Source organism: Pediculus humanus, genomic scaffold (assembly GCF_000006295.1).
Source record: "Pediculus humanus corporis 1103172108282 genomic scaffold, whole genome shotgun sequence".
Lineage (NCBI taxonomy): Eukaryota > Metazoa > Arthropoda > Insecta > Psocodea > Pediculidae > Pediculus > Pediculus humanus.
This window is the reverse complement of record NW_002987851.1, coordinates 196546-213652: the sequence shown is the minus strand read 5'-3', so window position 1 is coordinate 213652 and position 17107 is coordinate 196546. Positions and strand designations below refer to the sequence as shown.

The 17107-nt window shown below is 31.8% G+C and overlaps 1 protein-coding gene across 1 annotated transcript; it reads left to right on the top strand.

Moving 5' to 3' along the window:
* Positions 1–2342: 2342 nt before the first annotated feature.
* Positions 2343–15301, top strand: Phum_PHUM517490 (monocarboxylate transporter, putative; the record flags this gene model as incomplete). Its single annotated transcript, XM_002431219.1, has 11 exons — positions 2343–2408; positions 2526–2814; positions 3029–3172; positions 11946–12151; positions 12604–12831; positions 13192–13357; positions 13526–13769; positions 13925–14118; positions 14203–14378; positions 14460–14682; positions 14856–15301. 11 exons carry the CDS (start codon positions 2343–2345, stop codon positions 15299–15301), a joined length of 2382 nt encoding a protein of 793 aa, XP_002431264.1.
* Positions 15302–17107: the final 1806 nt, after the last annotated feature.

The window sequence follows — 17107 nt, the reverse complement described above, 5'->3', positions numbered from 1 at the left end:
TCAATAAAACTTTCTATTGCGAATTTTTTTTTTTTTTTTGTTTTTTTGTTGAATTTTTCATTCTGCGACTTTCGTTCGTACACAATAAAAAAATTAATGGCTGAGTTTGATGTGGGATTTTTTAACGTTTTTTTTTCTTATATCTCTTCCTCTCTCTCTCTCTTTCTTTTTTTATTAATATTTTGCTCGAAGTGCCGCGCACGTATCCCCCCACCGACTGTTTTCGATACCGAAAAAAAAATCGTATAAAGCCGATTCTTCTTCTTCTTCTTCCGGTTTCAAGACGGTTACGCTATTTTTTTCGTTCCGCGTTTCATGTGCTAAAATAGGGAGTAGGGGGAGGGGAAGAGGGGATGGGATGGAATAAGATGAGATGAGATGGGAGAAGAGAGAATGTGACAGAATATTGGAAATTTTTTTTTTTTCCAAGTTATATTACAATAACACGTGACACTGTTAAAAATAATAAGTTATTATCAATAACTTATTATCAGTAACTTATTATTATTATTATTATTATCATTAATATTAGTCATATAAAAAATTTACGAGGAAATAAATTTTTTTTTTTTTTTAAATCAATTACGTTTTGATAAATAAATTAATTATTATTGTTACACTCGACTCTTATTTAGATTTATTGCGATTAATAATGATAATAATGATTACGATGATTATGATAATGATAATGATAATGAAAGTAAAATAAATAAAAGAAGAAAAAAAATTTTTTTTTTTTTTTTTAAATTAAATATTTTGTCGTCGTTGTCGTAACGGATTCGATTTATTATATCGAAAATGATAAATGAATCCCTGTCGAGTTTTTTTTGTTTTTTTAAATAATTTACGGAAATTTATTATTATTAATATTATTATTATTATTATTATTATTATTATTATTATTATTATTATTATTATTATTTCGCATCGATAATTTTACCTTATTCGAGTGTTTACGATAAAATTTGATAAGGAAAATTATAATTTTATTATTTTATTATTTTTTTTATTTTTTTTTGAATTTTGAAGAAAATCCTCCACTTTGTAAAGAGAGAGAGAGAGAGGGGAAGAGGGGGAGGGAACACTCGTGTAAAAAGATTAAAATGAAAAAGATGTTTGAAATTTAAACGGTCGGAGTGTGTGTGTGATAAGGAGTCCCATTTACACACGCGAGTAAACGAACGAACGTTCTACGTCACACGTCCTCAGAAAGTTCTTAACTTATCAGAAAATTAATAAAATAATAATAATAATAATAATAATAATAATAATAATAATAATAATAATAATAATAATAATAATAATAATAAATATCAATTTGTTTTTTTTTTTTCATGTAATTTCGAGTGGAAAAATCTTTAAAACTCGAAAGATAGAAAAACGTAGAAAGAGAAAAACTTCGATCGAAGGATTCGATTCGCGATTTTTCGATTTGTAGTTAAAATAAGGTCGGTTTTTTTTAGAAAAACTACAACTTAAAAGAGAGAGAGAAAAAAAAGTAAAAAAAAGAGACAAAAAGTTCGCAAGAAACAAAAACAAACAAGCAAAACAAAACAAAAAAAAGAAAAATTTTGAAAATGACGGAATTAAAATTCTTTCGTAATTAATTTTATTAATGTTATTATTATTATTATTATTATTTCGTTGGAAGTCGAAAAACTCGAAAACAAAACAAAACAAAAGAGAAAAATAATTTTTCAAAAAATTTAATTCGATAATGCAAAAGAAGAAGAAGAAAAAGAAAAAAAAAAGGTGGGAAAAATGTCGAAGGACGACAACAAGTCGAACGGGCGTGAATGAAAAAAATAACTTTGAAATTTTCTTTTGCGAGATTGTTTTTGGACGGGAATGGGAAAAGAGGAGGGGAGGAAGGGGGGCGAAATGGAAAATTTTTGGGAAAATGGTATGAATACAAGAGGAAATTCAAAAGAAAAAGAAGAAAAAGAAAATCAAAAGAAAGCGGAAATCGGGAAAAAAAAATTTTTTTGCCAAAGAAAAATTTTTGCAAATTTTTTTTTCTGTTCCTCCCGTTCTTCCCACTCTCTCCTCCCTTCCTCTCCTTCCCTATCCCGCCCCCTCTCAATTATTTTTTCTTGTCAAAAAAAAAAAAAAAAAAAAAAAAAAAAAACAATTTTTTTTCTTCACATTCACAAAAAAAATTGCCTGCCTTTTAATTTGTTTCTTTGACTTTTGGCTAATGATAATAATAATAGTAATAATAATAATGATAATAATAATAATAATTGTTTTTTTTAATTAGTCAAATGGTTATAATTGATGGTGACGGATAAGTTTTTTTTTTATTTTTTTGGCAACTTTTAACGTTGGAAAATGAAAACGTTATGAGACCGAAACGCATTTTGTTTTTTGTGAACAAAGAAAAAAAAAAAACGCCATCGAACTTTTGGGTTGGCAAAACTGAAAACAGGAAGTCATTAACGGCAAACAAGTGATTTTTGTGTGTGTTTGCGTGCGTGCGTGCGTGCGTTATTATTAATTAATTAATTAATATTTTTTAATTGCAGACAGAGAGCGAATGCTCAAGAGGCGAAGATGATAGAGAGGAACAAGAATGTTTGAGTCCTCCGGACGAAGATGTTCTCTCGTATTGCGAATACCACGACGTACCAGCACCGCCGGACGGCGGTTACGGCTGGGTCATTGTTTTCGCCAGCTTCATGTGCAACATGATCGTCGATGGCATCGCTTACACTTTTGGAATTTTTTTAGGAGAGTTCGTTGTGTATTTTAATACGGGTACCGGAACGGCATCATGGGTCGGATCCCTCTTATCCGGAATGTATTTGTGCGCAGGTAAATCACCTTCCCCCTCTCTCTCTTTTTCTCTAAAAAAAAATTGACTTTTTTTTTTTTATAAATGTTTGAGCCTTTTGGGAAACACACAAAGTTTTCTCTCCTTCTCTGTCCCTCTTTCTCTCCTCCTCCTTTCCTCTTTCCCCTTCCGCGCTTTTTGTTTATACTTGTCATCGTTGCACATTTCAAAAGAGTTTTTAATGAATGTTTTCAGGTCCCGTCGTGAGTGCTCTGACGAATAAATACGGATGTCGAGCTGTTTGCATCGCCGGATCTATAATCGGATGCGTTTCCTTTGCTTTCAGCACATTTTCACCCAATATCGGAGCTCTCATGATGCTCTACGGATTTATGGGGGGTAAGTGCACTAAAATAATTAACAACGCACGAACAAAAGTAATTAAAACGAGAGGAAAGGGATGTTTTTCCCGAGAGCGTGACCTTTGATCACCTGGGGCCGAGTGTCGAAATATCGTCATATTGTTATTAAGTTCTCTCTCTTTCTTCCACGATGATTTTTGCTTCGGTTTACATATTAAATAAATAATCGTCGACGGCAGCAAATTTTTTTTTTTATTTTATTCAAATATTAATAATAATTGTCGTCATTCTGGTGAAATGAAATTGTTTTGTCATCGAAAGTAAAAAAAAAAAAAAAAAAAAAATTGTTTCGCCACGGATTTATTATTAATATTTAACGAATTACTCAGTGAGCAACATGGAAATGATTCATTTCCTCTCTCTCTCTCTCTCTTTCTTTCGAATCCCTTTTCCAGCTTAAAATAAATTACCAATTGTTTGTTATGTAATTTTGAGTGGACGACGATGATGATGACGACAGAAAATTCTCTTGTATGGGTTGTGAACTCTTTTTTTTTTTTTTTTTTATTGAAATAAATTATTTTAAAAATAATTGTTCTCAAAAGATTCATCATGGCTTCTTTTTTTTTTTTAAACAATTCGAAGGGAGAAAGAAATTTATTTAATTGACAGAGTGCCGTGGGAGAAACTTTTATTTTATTTTATTTTATTCTTTTTTTTTCGAGTGGATTAAATAGGGTTGGGAGGGGGTGGAGGGAGGATGACCTATAAAGAAATTTTAATTTGTGATTCATTCGTCATGAAGGAGAAGGAGGAAGAACAAAATGGAAAAATGGAGGAAAAGGTTGAAACGCAAAAAGTTTTTATTGTTTTCTTTATAGCCATCGGACGCATTGAATGGTTTTCCCTTCGGTCAGGTTGGGGAGCAGGCTCGTAGGCGAACGTAACCTTCGATATATCGCTTATTAAAAAGCAAAAAGTACCTCGTAAAACTTTAAGGCAGGGCGAAACCTTGAACCGTTTTTTTTTCTCTCTCCCTCTCCAATCGTAATAATAATTTACATCGGTTAATTAACGATCCGTCAATCAAAATCAAAGAGAGAGAGAGAGAGAGAGAGAGAAAAAAAAATCTGTCGCACAAAAAAAAAAAAACAAAGGAAAAGAGTAAAAAAAAAAAAAAAATTTCTACGTGAACGGGGAAAATAAAGAAAGTTCGGAAAATGGCGCCCCGACGTCTCACCCGCAATGGCGCCCATTTACAACGCGTGCTCTTCCGCTTGTGTTCCCTTTTTTTTCTTTTTCTTTTTTCCTTCTTTCTCTTTCTTAGCAGAGATATTTTTGCAGGGAACCGCCGTTAAGTTCGCCATTTTTTTTTTCTTGTTCTCATTCTTTGGATTTTCAAAAAAAAGAAAAAAAAATTATGGGATCAAGGTTGAGGGGAGAGAGAGAAAGAGAGAAGGATTGCGTGGTTGCGTTTGTTGTTGTTGTTGTTGTTGTTGCGATTGTTAGGAAATAATTGGCACCGTTGTTAAACGTACATTCGAATTAGGAAATCAATTTTCTTTCCATTATTGTGGATTTCGTTTTTGAAACGGGATTTTTTTTTAATTTTACGTTTGAGTCGAACCGTGAACTTGAATAATAATTATTATTTAACAACAACAACATGAAAAACATTAACAACCTTGAAACTCGCATAATAATGTTGTTGATTCGGAGTCAGGTAAGAAAGTTTTTCATATACAAAAGGTGTTCTCCCGGGTACGCGAATCCCCACCCCCCCCCCATTATTATTATTATTATATTTAAGGCTCGTAAAGAAAAAGAAGTACGACAAATCTCTGTTCGTTATTATCGTAATTGTTTTTTTTTTAAATTTAAACAAATCAGAGATAATATTGGTTTATCACACGCGCACACACGTATTAGCGACCTTGAAGATTATCTTATCGGTTAGAAGAGAGAGAGAGAGAGAGAGAGAGAGAGAGAGAAAGAAAGAGAGAAGGATAAATTGTTGGATATAGAAAATCATCCGATGAAATTTTCTTTACACGAATTTTTTTTATTTATTTTTTTTCGCTTCCTCGTTTGTAACATTTTTTCTCTCTCTCTCTCTCTTTCTCCCCCCCCCCCCGATGAACCGAACGTCGAAAATCCTTTTGTTTCGTATTTTTTTTCTTTTTATTAAGAAATTTGCCTTTTCGACCTTCAGGTTTCGTTTCGACGTCAAGGTTTTTTTTTTTTTTTTTTAATCGAATACAAAAAAGTATTCGCACGATTAAACCCGAAACACGATTTATTATTACCATTATTATTATCATTATTATTATTTGAATTTTCCCTCGGGATAACGATGAAACGGGTAAAAAAAAAAAAAAAAAATTACCGGAGCGATTTAAAATAAAAAAAGAAGAAGAAAAAGGGATTTTTAATTATTATTATTATTATTATTTTGTGTTTCACTCGAACAATACGAAATTAATGAGGGGTTTTTCTTATGGAAAAAAAAGGTTGATTGATAAGGTTATCAGTGAAAATTTTTTTTAAAGTTTTCGTCTTGTACTTATCGACACGGGGTCTATATTCCTTCGGATCACTCAATTTTTGTCATTCGTTCCCGGGGATATAACTCAAAAAAAATCCCCCCATTCCCCCGCCTTCTCTCCCCCTGCTTCGATACTCATGCGATTCGATGATTAAGTTAAAATTCTAAATATTCAAACCCGAAAAAAAAAAAAAAAAATTGTTTGTTTGCGTGTGTGTATGCGTGCGTGTACGCGCGTGTGTGTGCGTGCGTGCGTTTCCTATGAAATAAGATCGCGTGGAGGATGTTTGTTTTGCTGTAGTTGACGTATCGTAGTTCATCGTATCGATTTCATCATAAGTGAATGACAAAAGTTGTTGCCACGATTTTCCGGGGAGGGGGGAGGGGGAAATAACCGTGAAGATTTGGTTCTCGTCGTCGATAAATTAAACGAAACTATAATAATAAAAAATAAAATTTTAAAATTATTTCCGGTGTCTCAATTTCTAACGCCACGACGAATCGAACGATAAAAATAAAAAATAAAAAAAATTGCGTGTTAATTGTTTGATTTTTCACGCGATGGAAAATGGTGAAATTTGAAACAGGGCGGAAACGCGACAGGTACGGCGAAAAATTTCAATTTTGCTTTTCCATAATAATAATAATAATAATAATAAACCGTCGGAAAAATCATTATCATTATTTTTTATTTTCGGTTCGGAGGTACATTGCGGGAAAGGTTAGTGGTGATACAAAAGACCAAATTACAAACGTTTTTTTTTTTTTAAATTTGGCCAACCTGAAGTTTTTGAGTTGCTTTTCCTGTCGTACGAAAGCAAAGTACGGGGGTTCAACGGTTTGTTTAACACAATTAATTCAAATTTAAAATCAAGACGTGGTATTATAATAATAATAATAATAATAAAATCTGGAATTGGCTAACCTGTTTTTTTTTTTCTTTTTCCAAGTGTGAAAATCTCCATCGATTAAACGTATTAGATTCGCGAGTGAGTGAGAAAGAGAGAGAGGGAGAGAGAGAGAGTGAAACGTACGAATAATTTTTTATTCGCAAAAAAAAGCCAAGTCAAAGACCTCAAGGGAGTGAAGTAAAAATCGTGTCGACAAAATTCTAAAAACACGTTTTTTTTGTTATTTTTTTTGCAAGACATCCGGAGGCGGGGAGTAGAGAGGAGGGGGAGGGGGTAAAATTTTTTAAGAAAATTCATTCGATTGAAATCGTGTTTATTTTTCCAGAAAAAAAAAAATTTTTTTTTTTTCTTCCACGCTTTTGCAAACGTCGGGATTTAATTTAAAAATTTATCGTGATAAACGTTAATAACGATTTGCAAAAAAGGTTATTGATCTCTCCCCTGGAAAATCCTTTAGGGGTTAGGGGGTGGAAAAGGGGGGAAAAAGGTCGGGAAAGAGAGTGATGTCGAAAATTTTCTAACTCGTAAAAAATAAAAAAATTAGAAAAAGTTTTTTTTTTAAATTTTTGTTTAATTTAAAACTCCTCGTCGACGACGAGAGTAATTAATTACGCGTGCCGAAAAGTTTCGGTCAATTTCCATTTCGAATGGAAATTGGCACAACAAACAAACAAACAAATAAATAATAACCGTGATAACAATAATAACAACAACAATAACAACAACAAGGATAGTTTTTAAAACGATTATCATTCATTAACGTGTAAAAAAAAAAAAAAAAAAAAATTAACTTTGTGCCTGAAAGATGCTGAACGTTAGGGGGGGGAGTATATCTCATCGTCGAATCTCATTTCTTATTGTTAGTTAATAATCAGTTGTAATCCTTTCCTTCCACCTCCTCCCCCTTCCCCCGATTAACCTTTTCACATTTTTAATTTTGTTTTCTCATTTATTTTAATTTTTTCTATTTTCAAAACGGGCGTCGTCATTAAAACGATGACGATCCATCCATCCATTCGATCATCACCCGTTTGTTGTTTGTATTAAAATTTTTTGAAAAATGATAGAATTGAATGAAAAACAACGAAAAGGCGGACATGTTGTTTGTTGCATTGTTGTACGAAACAATTTTATACACTCTGAGAGAAAATCGATTGTTTATATTTTCCAGGTTATATTTTGGAATTTTCGAGTGAAACATTTTTTTTTTTTTTGTTACGAAATACATTTTATTGTTTGTCGTTACAGGTTGTGACGTAATAGTTTTTTGGGATTCGTTCGAAAATGTCACGCGGGGGGTCATCTGGAGAGCGTAAAAAAAAAAAAATTATTTAATCGTGTTCCAAACAATTTTTTTTTCTTCTAATATTTATTTAAAAAAACCGCCGAAAAGTAAAAATAATAATAATAATAATTAGGATTTCCGTTCGTTCGTTTCCTTGAATTTTCTTTCTTCCTTTTTTCCTTTAATTTCTTTTCTTTTTCATTCTTTCTCTCTTTCTCCTAAAAAAAAAAAAAAAAAAAAAATCGCTTGAAAAAAAATGGAAAAAGAAAAAGAGAAAAAAAATTATAATTATTATTATTATTCGAGAGTCGTTTCAACGTGAAAACTATTAAATTATTTGGGTCAGGGTCTGTGAGTTGAATTTTCTTTTTGGGAAATTAAATGTTGAACGTCGTCGACGACGGTGACAACGACGACGACGGTGGTCACTTTGACAAAAAACAAAAAACCTGAATTCAAAAAATTCGACAAGGCCGAAATAAACTTTAAAAAAATAAATAACCGTCGATTTATCGATAAATCGATCGATCGATAAATGAAAATTGATGTTTTTGCGTATGCGAAACGTTTGTTCTTAAATTAAAAAAAAAAAAAATTTTTTTTTTGTTTGTTTGTTTGTTGTCGGAGTCTCTCGAATTTCGTGATTCGAATAATTAGTTTTTTTTTTTTTTTACATTCGTCCCATTTCTCTCCATTTCCGCTCGTTTCTTTCCCACTTCCTTCCCCGCCCCGCCCCTCGAAACGGTTTCTGTGAAAAAAAAAAAAAATTAGTAATAATAATAATAATAATAAGCCCTTGTTGATTTAAATGCGTAAATCATGACGTCATGATGATGATCGTCGTCATCGTCGTCATCATCATCATCATCATCATCATCATCATCATTATTATTATTATTATTATTATCGTATATAATATTTTTTTGAATTTGACAATAATGAATTGGATTAAAGGTCAAAGGTTTTGCATTTGTATTATTATTATTTTTTTGCTGAATAAAATCAATAAATTATTTTAATTTTATTGATGTTCTTTCGTCGACAACACGAAACGTTTTTTCTTATCTTGAAGGCTTTGGAAAAATTGTTTTTTTTTCTCTTTGTCTTCTGCTTTATTTCCGCTCCAACCGGCAACGTCGCTCGCTTCCGTCAACGAATCGTTTCCGTCAGGCCGCGCCATAGGTTTCACGTACAAAGATTTTTTTTTTTTTTATTGCGTTATTGATGAAAATGAAAATTTCGTTTCGCGGAAAATTTAGGGCGAGGGTAGGAAGGGGAAGAGGGAGAGGGTACGAAAGAAAATGGAAAAAAATTTAAATAAAATAAAAAGAGAAAAAAAAAGGAAAACCAATTGTTGCTTGCGTTAGAAAGGTTGGATTTCGATTTTATTTTTATTTTTTTTTTTTTTTTAGATTTCCTTTGATTTTGTCCTTTTTATTTTAGGTCGCCCAATTTTTTTTTTAACCTCCCGTTCGGATTGTCTTGTTGAACCTTCCGTTCGCTTCCTTTTTCTCTTTTTTTTTTTTAGATTTAATTTTTAAATTATTTCCGCTTTTCCGGTAGAGAGAAAAAAAAAAATTTTCGACTTTGTTTCGGTTGTCTTGGCGTAATCCGATTTTTGTTTCTTTTTTTTTTTTTGTTTTTTGTTTTCGACTCGGTTCCGGTTCCGGTCCCTCATTATTTTTCCGCTTTACTCATTTCAAAAAGAGGTTTTAAGTATTTTGTCAAAGTGGAAAAAAAGGAAAAAAAAAAAAAACTGTCGCATGTAAATCATATTGTTTGCTTCATAAAAACACCGTAAAAAAAAATCCTTTTGTAAATTTTTTTTGTTTGTTTTTTTTTTTTTTTTTATAACTGAGAGCGACGCACTAAACAAACAACAATAAATGATAACAAAAAAAAGAAAATTATTATTATTATTATTTGTGTTTTATTTATTAACGGGGTCGAAGGTTAACGGTAAGTTAATATTGTTTCAGGTACACAAATTTGTTTTTCCTTGTTTACCGTATTTATTGTTTTTTTTTCTCTCTTTCTCTTTTTTTTTTTTTTTTTTTTTTTTTTTTATATAAAACGGAATTTTCGATTTATTTTTTTACATTGGCAGCACTGAAGTTAAAAAAAACGAATTTAGTTTTTGTTGTTTTCCGTGGAAAATATTTCCGTTTGCTGTGCAGGGATTATTTTCATTAGAAATTCTTTTGTTTTCGTGAATGTGTGTTTGTTGTAAGACAAACAAGAGCGAATGCGAAAATTTTCGAGGATTTTGTTTGTTTATTTGTTTGTTCGATGTCGCATCATCCTTTATTAATTTTCGAATCGTATATATTATGTATCGGGGGGCCATTATTGAAAACGATAAACGTTTTTTTTTTTTTTTATTATAAGTTTTATGGGGTTAATTGAATCATTGATCGTCGCGACGTCGAATGTCGTCGTAAATTTTGTTGTTGTTGTTGTTGTTGCTGCGACAGACGAGATTGGAAACGTAGTCGAAAGTCTGTCGGAAAAGGTTTCGTGATTTTCCTTTTTTTCTAAATGAAATGAAAATTTTAATTTAATTATTAATAAAAAAAAAATATTACTTCCGTTTTTTTTTTTTTTTTTTTCACCTTGTCACACTTAAAAGTTTCGTCCTTGTCGTAGTAGCCGGGATTCATAAAAATTAATTTTTTTAATATTATTTTCATTCGTTTGTTTGTTTGTTTTTGTTTTTGTTTTGAAGTCCAAAGTTAGCATTTTTGAACTTTTCTTTGCGTTTTCGTAACCTTCTTTTCTTCGTTTTTACTCACCCTTTCGTTCCTCATCATTCTCACGGAGAAAATAATTTGGAAAAGTGTGGAAAATGTCGTTAAAAACAAAAATTTGTTTGTTTGTTTGTTGCTCTGACATTTGTAAAAATATTTAAACACGTTTGCCGAAGCATTAAAGGGTGAAAGATTGGTTTTTTTTTCGTCAAATTAAACAAACGTTTCGTTGTTTGTTCGTCGGCCATTTTTCCTTCCATCTCGTCGAGATTTTCGAAGAGAGTTTTAACGATGAAACGAATTTCCTGTTGACGCTCCTCAGTAGCTTTTATCCTTTTTCTAATTTTCCCGCCTTCTTCATTTCAAACCGGATATGATTAATTTTTTTTTTTTTTTTTTTAAATTTTAATTCGACGTCAAATTTCGTCATGAGCAAAATGCGTGCGCGTGGGTATGTTTGCGTAAATAATAAATTAAAAAGGTTTCTTCGTTCGAATTGTAATAATTTCCGGGAGGAACCTTTCGAAAATGTAAACAACGTCAAACGGGGAGGGGGAAGGGGGCAGGGGAAAAGGAGAAAAGAAAGAAAGAAAGATTTCCCAAGAAACTTTTTTTTAAAAAAAAAATAAAAAAAAATTAATAAACGAGGAAAAAAACAAAACAAAAAAAAATTTAATTCATTTTTTTTTTTTTTTTGCAAAAATTAAAGCGTTTGTCGTTTGTATATCCGGTCAAATTTGTTTTAATTAATTATTTATTTATCTCATTTTCTACATTAAAAGAGGGATTATTCGTTTTTTGCATGTGTCCGTCAATCGAAGGGAAAACTCTGGAAAAGCGAAAAAATTAAAAAAAAAAAAAGATGAAAGAGGAAATTAAAAGAAGAGAAATAAAAAGAGAGAGAGAGAGAGAATGGGAATGAATTGAATTGAATGAAAAAGAATAATTCAGAATTTGATGAAACGAAATGAAAAAAGGTTTCGGGAAAAAAAAAAAAGGTTTTTTCGAAATCGTTTGCAAAGATAATGTGAAAATAGGCGATTAAAAATCCTTGAAAGAAAAAAAATATAAAAAAAAATTTCCAGAAGTTTTTTTTTTTTTTTGAAACTGTGTGACGTCACAAAGCGAAACAAACGAAAACAATTTAAAAAAAAAAAAAATTATATCGATCGTGAGGAAATAAGGTTTCCAACGGGAAATAGAGTTACGCAATTATTTTGTTTTGTTTTTCCAAAAAAAAAGGAAAACAAATACAAAATTTTGGAGAAATTACGTTATCTGGAGAATAATAAAAATGTTTTTTTTTTTTTTTTATTTTTCAGGTGTCGGATTTGGGTTAATTTACCTTCCGGCCGTCGTGTGCGTGGGTTATTATTTCGAAACTAAACGATCCCTGGCGACAGGAATTGCTGTTTGCGGTTCAGGTTTTGGAACTTTTGCTTTTGCTCCGTTCGTGACCATGCTCCTGGAAAACTACGACTGGAAGGGTGCCAATTTAATTTTGGCCGGTTTTATACTTAATTGCGCCGTAAGTTTTGCTTTTCTCTCTCTCTCTCTCTCTATTCGATTCGATTACGATAAATACGTCGTCTGCTTTTTTTTTTTTTTTTGTTTGAATGGATAAAATGATAATGATAATAAACGTGCGGTAATGACGATGACGATGATGATGATTCATAACAATGACGTAGTCGTTAACCCAAAATGATTTTTTTCGGGAAAATTTCTGGAATATTTTACCAAGACTTGAATGATAATAAAAAAAAACCGGGATTTTGATATCAGCGATTGATGATTGATGACGAATGTGTCCTCTCGATTGAATTCCGAGAATCGAACGCCTTTTTCTCTGTCTTTCTTTTCTTTCCTTAACTCTCTCTCTCTCTCTTTCTTTTCTTTGTTTTCCGTCTGAACGAATCGAACTGCGAAGAAAAAAAAAGTTTTTTTAATAGGAAAAATTTTGCATCCCGTTTTTCTCAGGTGTTTGGAGCACTCATGAGACCCTTGGAATTTCCAAAAGTTTCAACGCAGAAACCTTTGCTCCAGAGAATGGCCGACGAGAAAAGGTATCAAATGGAAAGAGGTTCGATAAGTGGATCGTTTTTCATGGTTCAACTACCGGATGGAACGATGGAAAAAAGAATGAAAATGCCAATCAATTACAATTACGATCCAGGAGTTCATTCGAGTTTTAATTTGGATCAATTGGTCAGTGGAACTAGACAATAAAAAAAAAAAAAAAAAAAAAAAAAGATTTATTGAAATATCGATTTGTACAAACAAAACAACAAACAACCTGGTTACGATGGGTTTTTTTTACTTGGCGTCTCGTAATAATAATAATAATTGCTTAATGACGTCGACCTTGCTTTTAATGTATATCTGCACGCGGAAAATAATATTTAGCTTTTCTGAATTGCCTGTTAGACTCGTATAAGATAATCGATATATATATATATATATATGTAAATGAAAAACGATTTTGATTTATTTTATTTTCCTTCCCCCTGCCCCCCGCGAAAAAAAAAAGTTTCACGTAATAATTTTTTTTGAAATTTTTGTTTTTAGTCTCAAATGCCGGGAACTCCGATCACTCCCATTCCGACATTACCAACAATATCCGAAGTCAAAGGTCCCGAACACACGGCTAACAATAAAGTGGCGGATGGGGGGGATTCGAAACCTGTCGCGGAAAGAAGGAAAAGTAGAAGAATGGATGAAATAAAAGAAGAAAGTTTAAAAGATAAAAGCAAGCAAGGTGGAGGAGGAGGAGGAGGAGGAGGTGGTGGTGGAGGTGAGTTTCGAAAAAGAACGTGAAGGAGAAGTGGAGGAGGAGGAGGAGGGGAGTGACGTGTAAGAGTGGTAAACATTAATTTTTTTTTTTGTTATGTGTATGCAACAGATGAAAACAGCGAATTCAACAACAAATCAAACATGCCCAGAAACGCATCGCAACCGTCGTTCACGACTCACGTTTCCGGTTTGCCCAAAAACGGTTCGGTACCATTTTTCGACAGGATACGTAAAACATCGGCGAGCGAAAGATATCGTCCGACCCTACAAGCCATTAAAAACGCGAGCAGAACTAGCATGACGTCGAACGGAGACCTTAAAAAATCAATGCACTTAAAATTGTCAACGGCATCGTTTGGAAACAACAATTGCGATGACATGTGGTCGAACGTACGTTTAATCCTTATTCTGTAAAGAGAGAAAGAGAGAGGTAAATAAATAATCATTTTGTCTCTTTTTTTTTCCAGGTGGACACGGAAAGCGTCGGTTTCGCAGCTTCGAAAGCGAGTTTGCACAAAGAGCGGAAAGAATTGGTTCGTCCTCTGTCCCGTAAAGATATTTTCTATTCGGGTAGCGTCGTCAATTTACCAGAATATCAAAGTCAAAAATCTTTGGCGAATTATCGTCAAAGTGTTGTTTCCCTTCCTAGATACGGTACTCAAACGGGAATGAGCATGAAAGATGTCGAAAGCGGTCCCCCACGTACGTATTTGTTTTCTTATTTTCTCCAAGATGGAGGAGGGTGGAACGAGCAATGAAATGAAATTTTTTTTTTTTTTCGTACAGCGGATTTGTGTCCGTGTTTGACGTTACCGGAAGCTTTCAAATCGGCTCTCAACGACATGATGGATTTTTCATTGCTCAAAGATCCCGTTTTCCTGCTCATCGGTATCAGCAACCTGTTCGGAATGGCCGGACTTTACGTTCCATTTTTTTATCTAGTCGATGCCGCAATCGCTCAAGTTTGTCTTCATTTTTTTTTTCTTCTTCTTCTTCTATTTATTTGAGATTCGAAAATGAAATTTTTTTTTTTTTTTTCGCAGGGAGTCACAGCAAGTTCGGCATCTTATTTGCTTTCCGTCATTGGTATCACGAACACTATCGGTCGTGTCACTTGCGGTTACGTTGCCGATTTCCCAAAAGTCGATTCATTATTTTTAAACAATATTTGCCTCGTCATCAGTACTTTGGCTGTCGCCGCAGCTCCTCTATGCTCAGATTTTACTTCTTACATTGCCATGTCCGTATTTTTTGGAGTTGCCATTTGTAAGTTTTACTATCATTATCATTATTGTTGTTGTTTTTTTTTTTTTTATTGATTGTGAAAAGAATTAAACCGATTTTTTTAATCGTTAATGGCATTTGAACCATTCGTAATTAAATGATCGTTCAATCGTCAATTAATCGTCAATCATTTTTCCTTTTTTTTGTTCTATCAGCTGGATATATATCCTTGACATCGATCATTCTCGTCGATCTTCTCGGATTGGATAAATTAACAAACGCATTCGGTTTATTAATTTTATTTCGTGGATGCGCCGCCATCGTGGGCTCTCCACTCGCGGGAGCTCTCTACGACGCCACCGGAAGTTATTCAATAACTTTTTTCATGGCCGCGGGATTTTTTGCCATATCCGCGATAACGAGTTTTCTCGCACCCGCAATGAAACGTTGCACGGCACCGAAAAAGACGATGATTCAACAGGACATACTCACGCCCATTGACGAAGACGAGGAAGAGGGAGAAGAGGAGGATATGGGTAACGGTGGGATCGTCATACCGGAAATTACGAGAACGGCACCGAGTCCGAGCGCGAGTCATCCGTCATCTATGGCCGAGAAAAAAGGACAACAAGAAATCGAACAAATCGAATCGGTTTTGTAAAGTAAAAGAAAAAAAAAATGATTTTTTAATAATCAAAATATCTGTGAAAATAAGAAACTTTTTTCGTTTTTCTGTTTTTTATTATTATTATTATTAATAATTTTTTTTTCTCTCTGTTCAGTAAATTTTCATAAAAATGAAAAAGTGGAAAAAGAATAAAAAATAATTTTGTAAATTTAAATTAATTAAAAAAAAAAAAAAAAGTTCAAGTGCTTGCCACGAACGAATTAATTAATAAGCAAAAGCACTTAAATTGATGATGATGATGATGATGATGTCACACGACGGAAAATTTGATGATTTTTTAATTTTTCGTACGTGTGCGTACACATACAAACAAACACAAACACAAACACACTCACTCATTTGTTCACAAACACACACTTGGACTCTTTTGGGAATAAAATTAACATAATTAATCAATCAATTTTCGAATCAATCAAAATATAAAAAAACGAAACAAAAATACGCGAGAGGTGTGGGGGGGAAACCGGAAGCGGAAGGAAAATCACACAAAATAAATTCAGGAAACGGATGCGGCAATAGAAAAAAATTTTTTTTATTTTTCAACGGTAATTATTTTTTTACAGGTTAATAATAATAAGGTGCGAACGTAAAATGTCGGGGGGAGGGGGGAGTGAAAATTTTATTCGTTTCAATTAATTAGTCTTCCCATATATATAAATAAATTTAAAAATTCGAAAAGGAAAAAAGGAAAAAAAGCAGAAGAAAAGAAAAAAAAAGAAAATTTTTTCCAGTATTAAAAAAAAATATTTGTTTCCGTTTGTCGCATCTCTCATAATTTTTTTATTGTTTCTCCATTTAGAAAAATTATACGAGCGCACAAACCTCCTCTCGTTTTTTGCTGTTGTTGACGACCGCAATATCATTGCTGTCGTCAAATACTTAATTAAAAAAAAAAAAAAGGAAACAACAGAAATGTATTAATCCTTGTACTTACAAATACAAATATGTCGTCGTTAATGGCATTTACACAAAAAATTGTAAATTTCATATCATAAGTATTTATTTGGTATTAATTTTTATTATTATTATTATTATTACAAAAGGGGCGTGGAGTGGTTTTATCATCGAGGCGTGGTTTTTAATAAAAATATTAAAAAGAAGAAAAAGAAAAAGAAAATATTCATGACAAAAGAAAAAAAAATGTTTGTATATAAAAATAAGGCAAACTTTTTGGGTTTAAAAAAAGAAGAAAATTACTATTGTTAATGATAATGATAATGATAATAATAATGGTGATGATGATGATGATGATGATAATGATGATTAAGATAATTTTAAACTTATTCAATCAGATTTCAAATAATATTAAATTTTTTATTATTAAAAAAAAAAAGAGGAGAAAAAATTTTTTTAATATTATGTACATAAAAAATTTTAATTTTTGTAAAATTGATCGTTATTATTATTATTATTATTATTATTATTATTATTATTATTATTTTCGACTTGCCGTTAAAAAAATTTTATTTAAAAAAAAAAAAATTAAGGAAATAGGAGGGGGAAAAAAAAAATTTTTAATGTTTTTTATTTTTATTTTTATTTTCATTTTTTTGTATTTTGGCTTTCCCGCCAAATTTTATTTTATTATTATTATTATTACTATTAATATGCGTTTTTATGTTTTAAAAAAAAAAAAAAAAATTTGAAATAATTATTTTAAATTTTTTTTTTAACGAACGCCATTTTTTTTTTTTAAGCGTGCCATGTGACCACACTCATCGATTATTTTCTTTATAAAAATTTATTATTATTTTTTTTATTTATAATTTATTTTTTCAA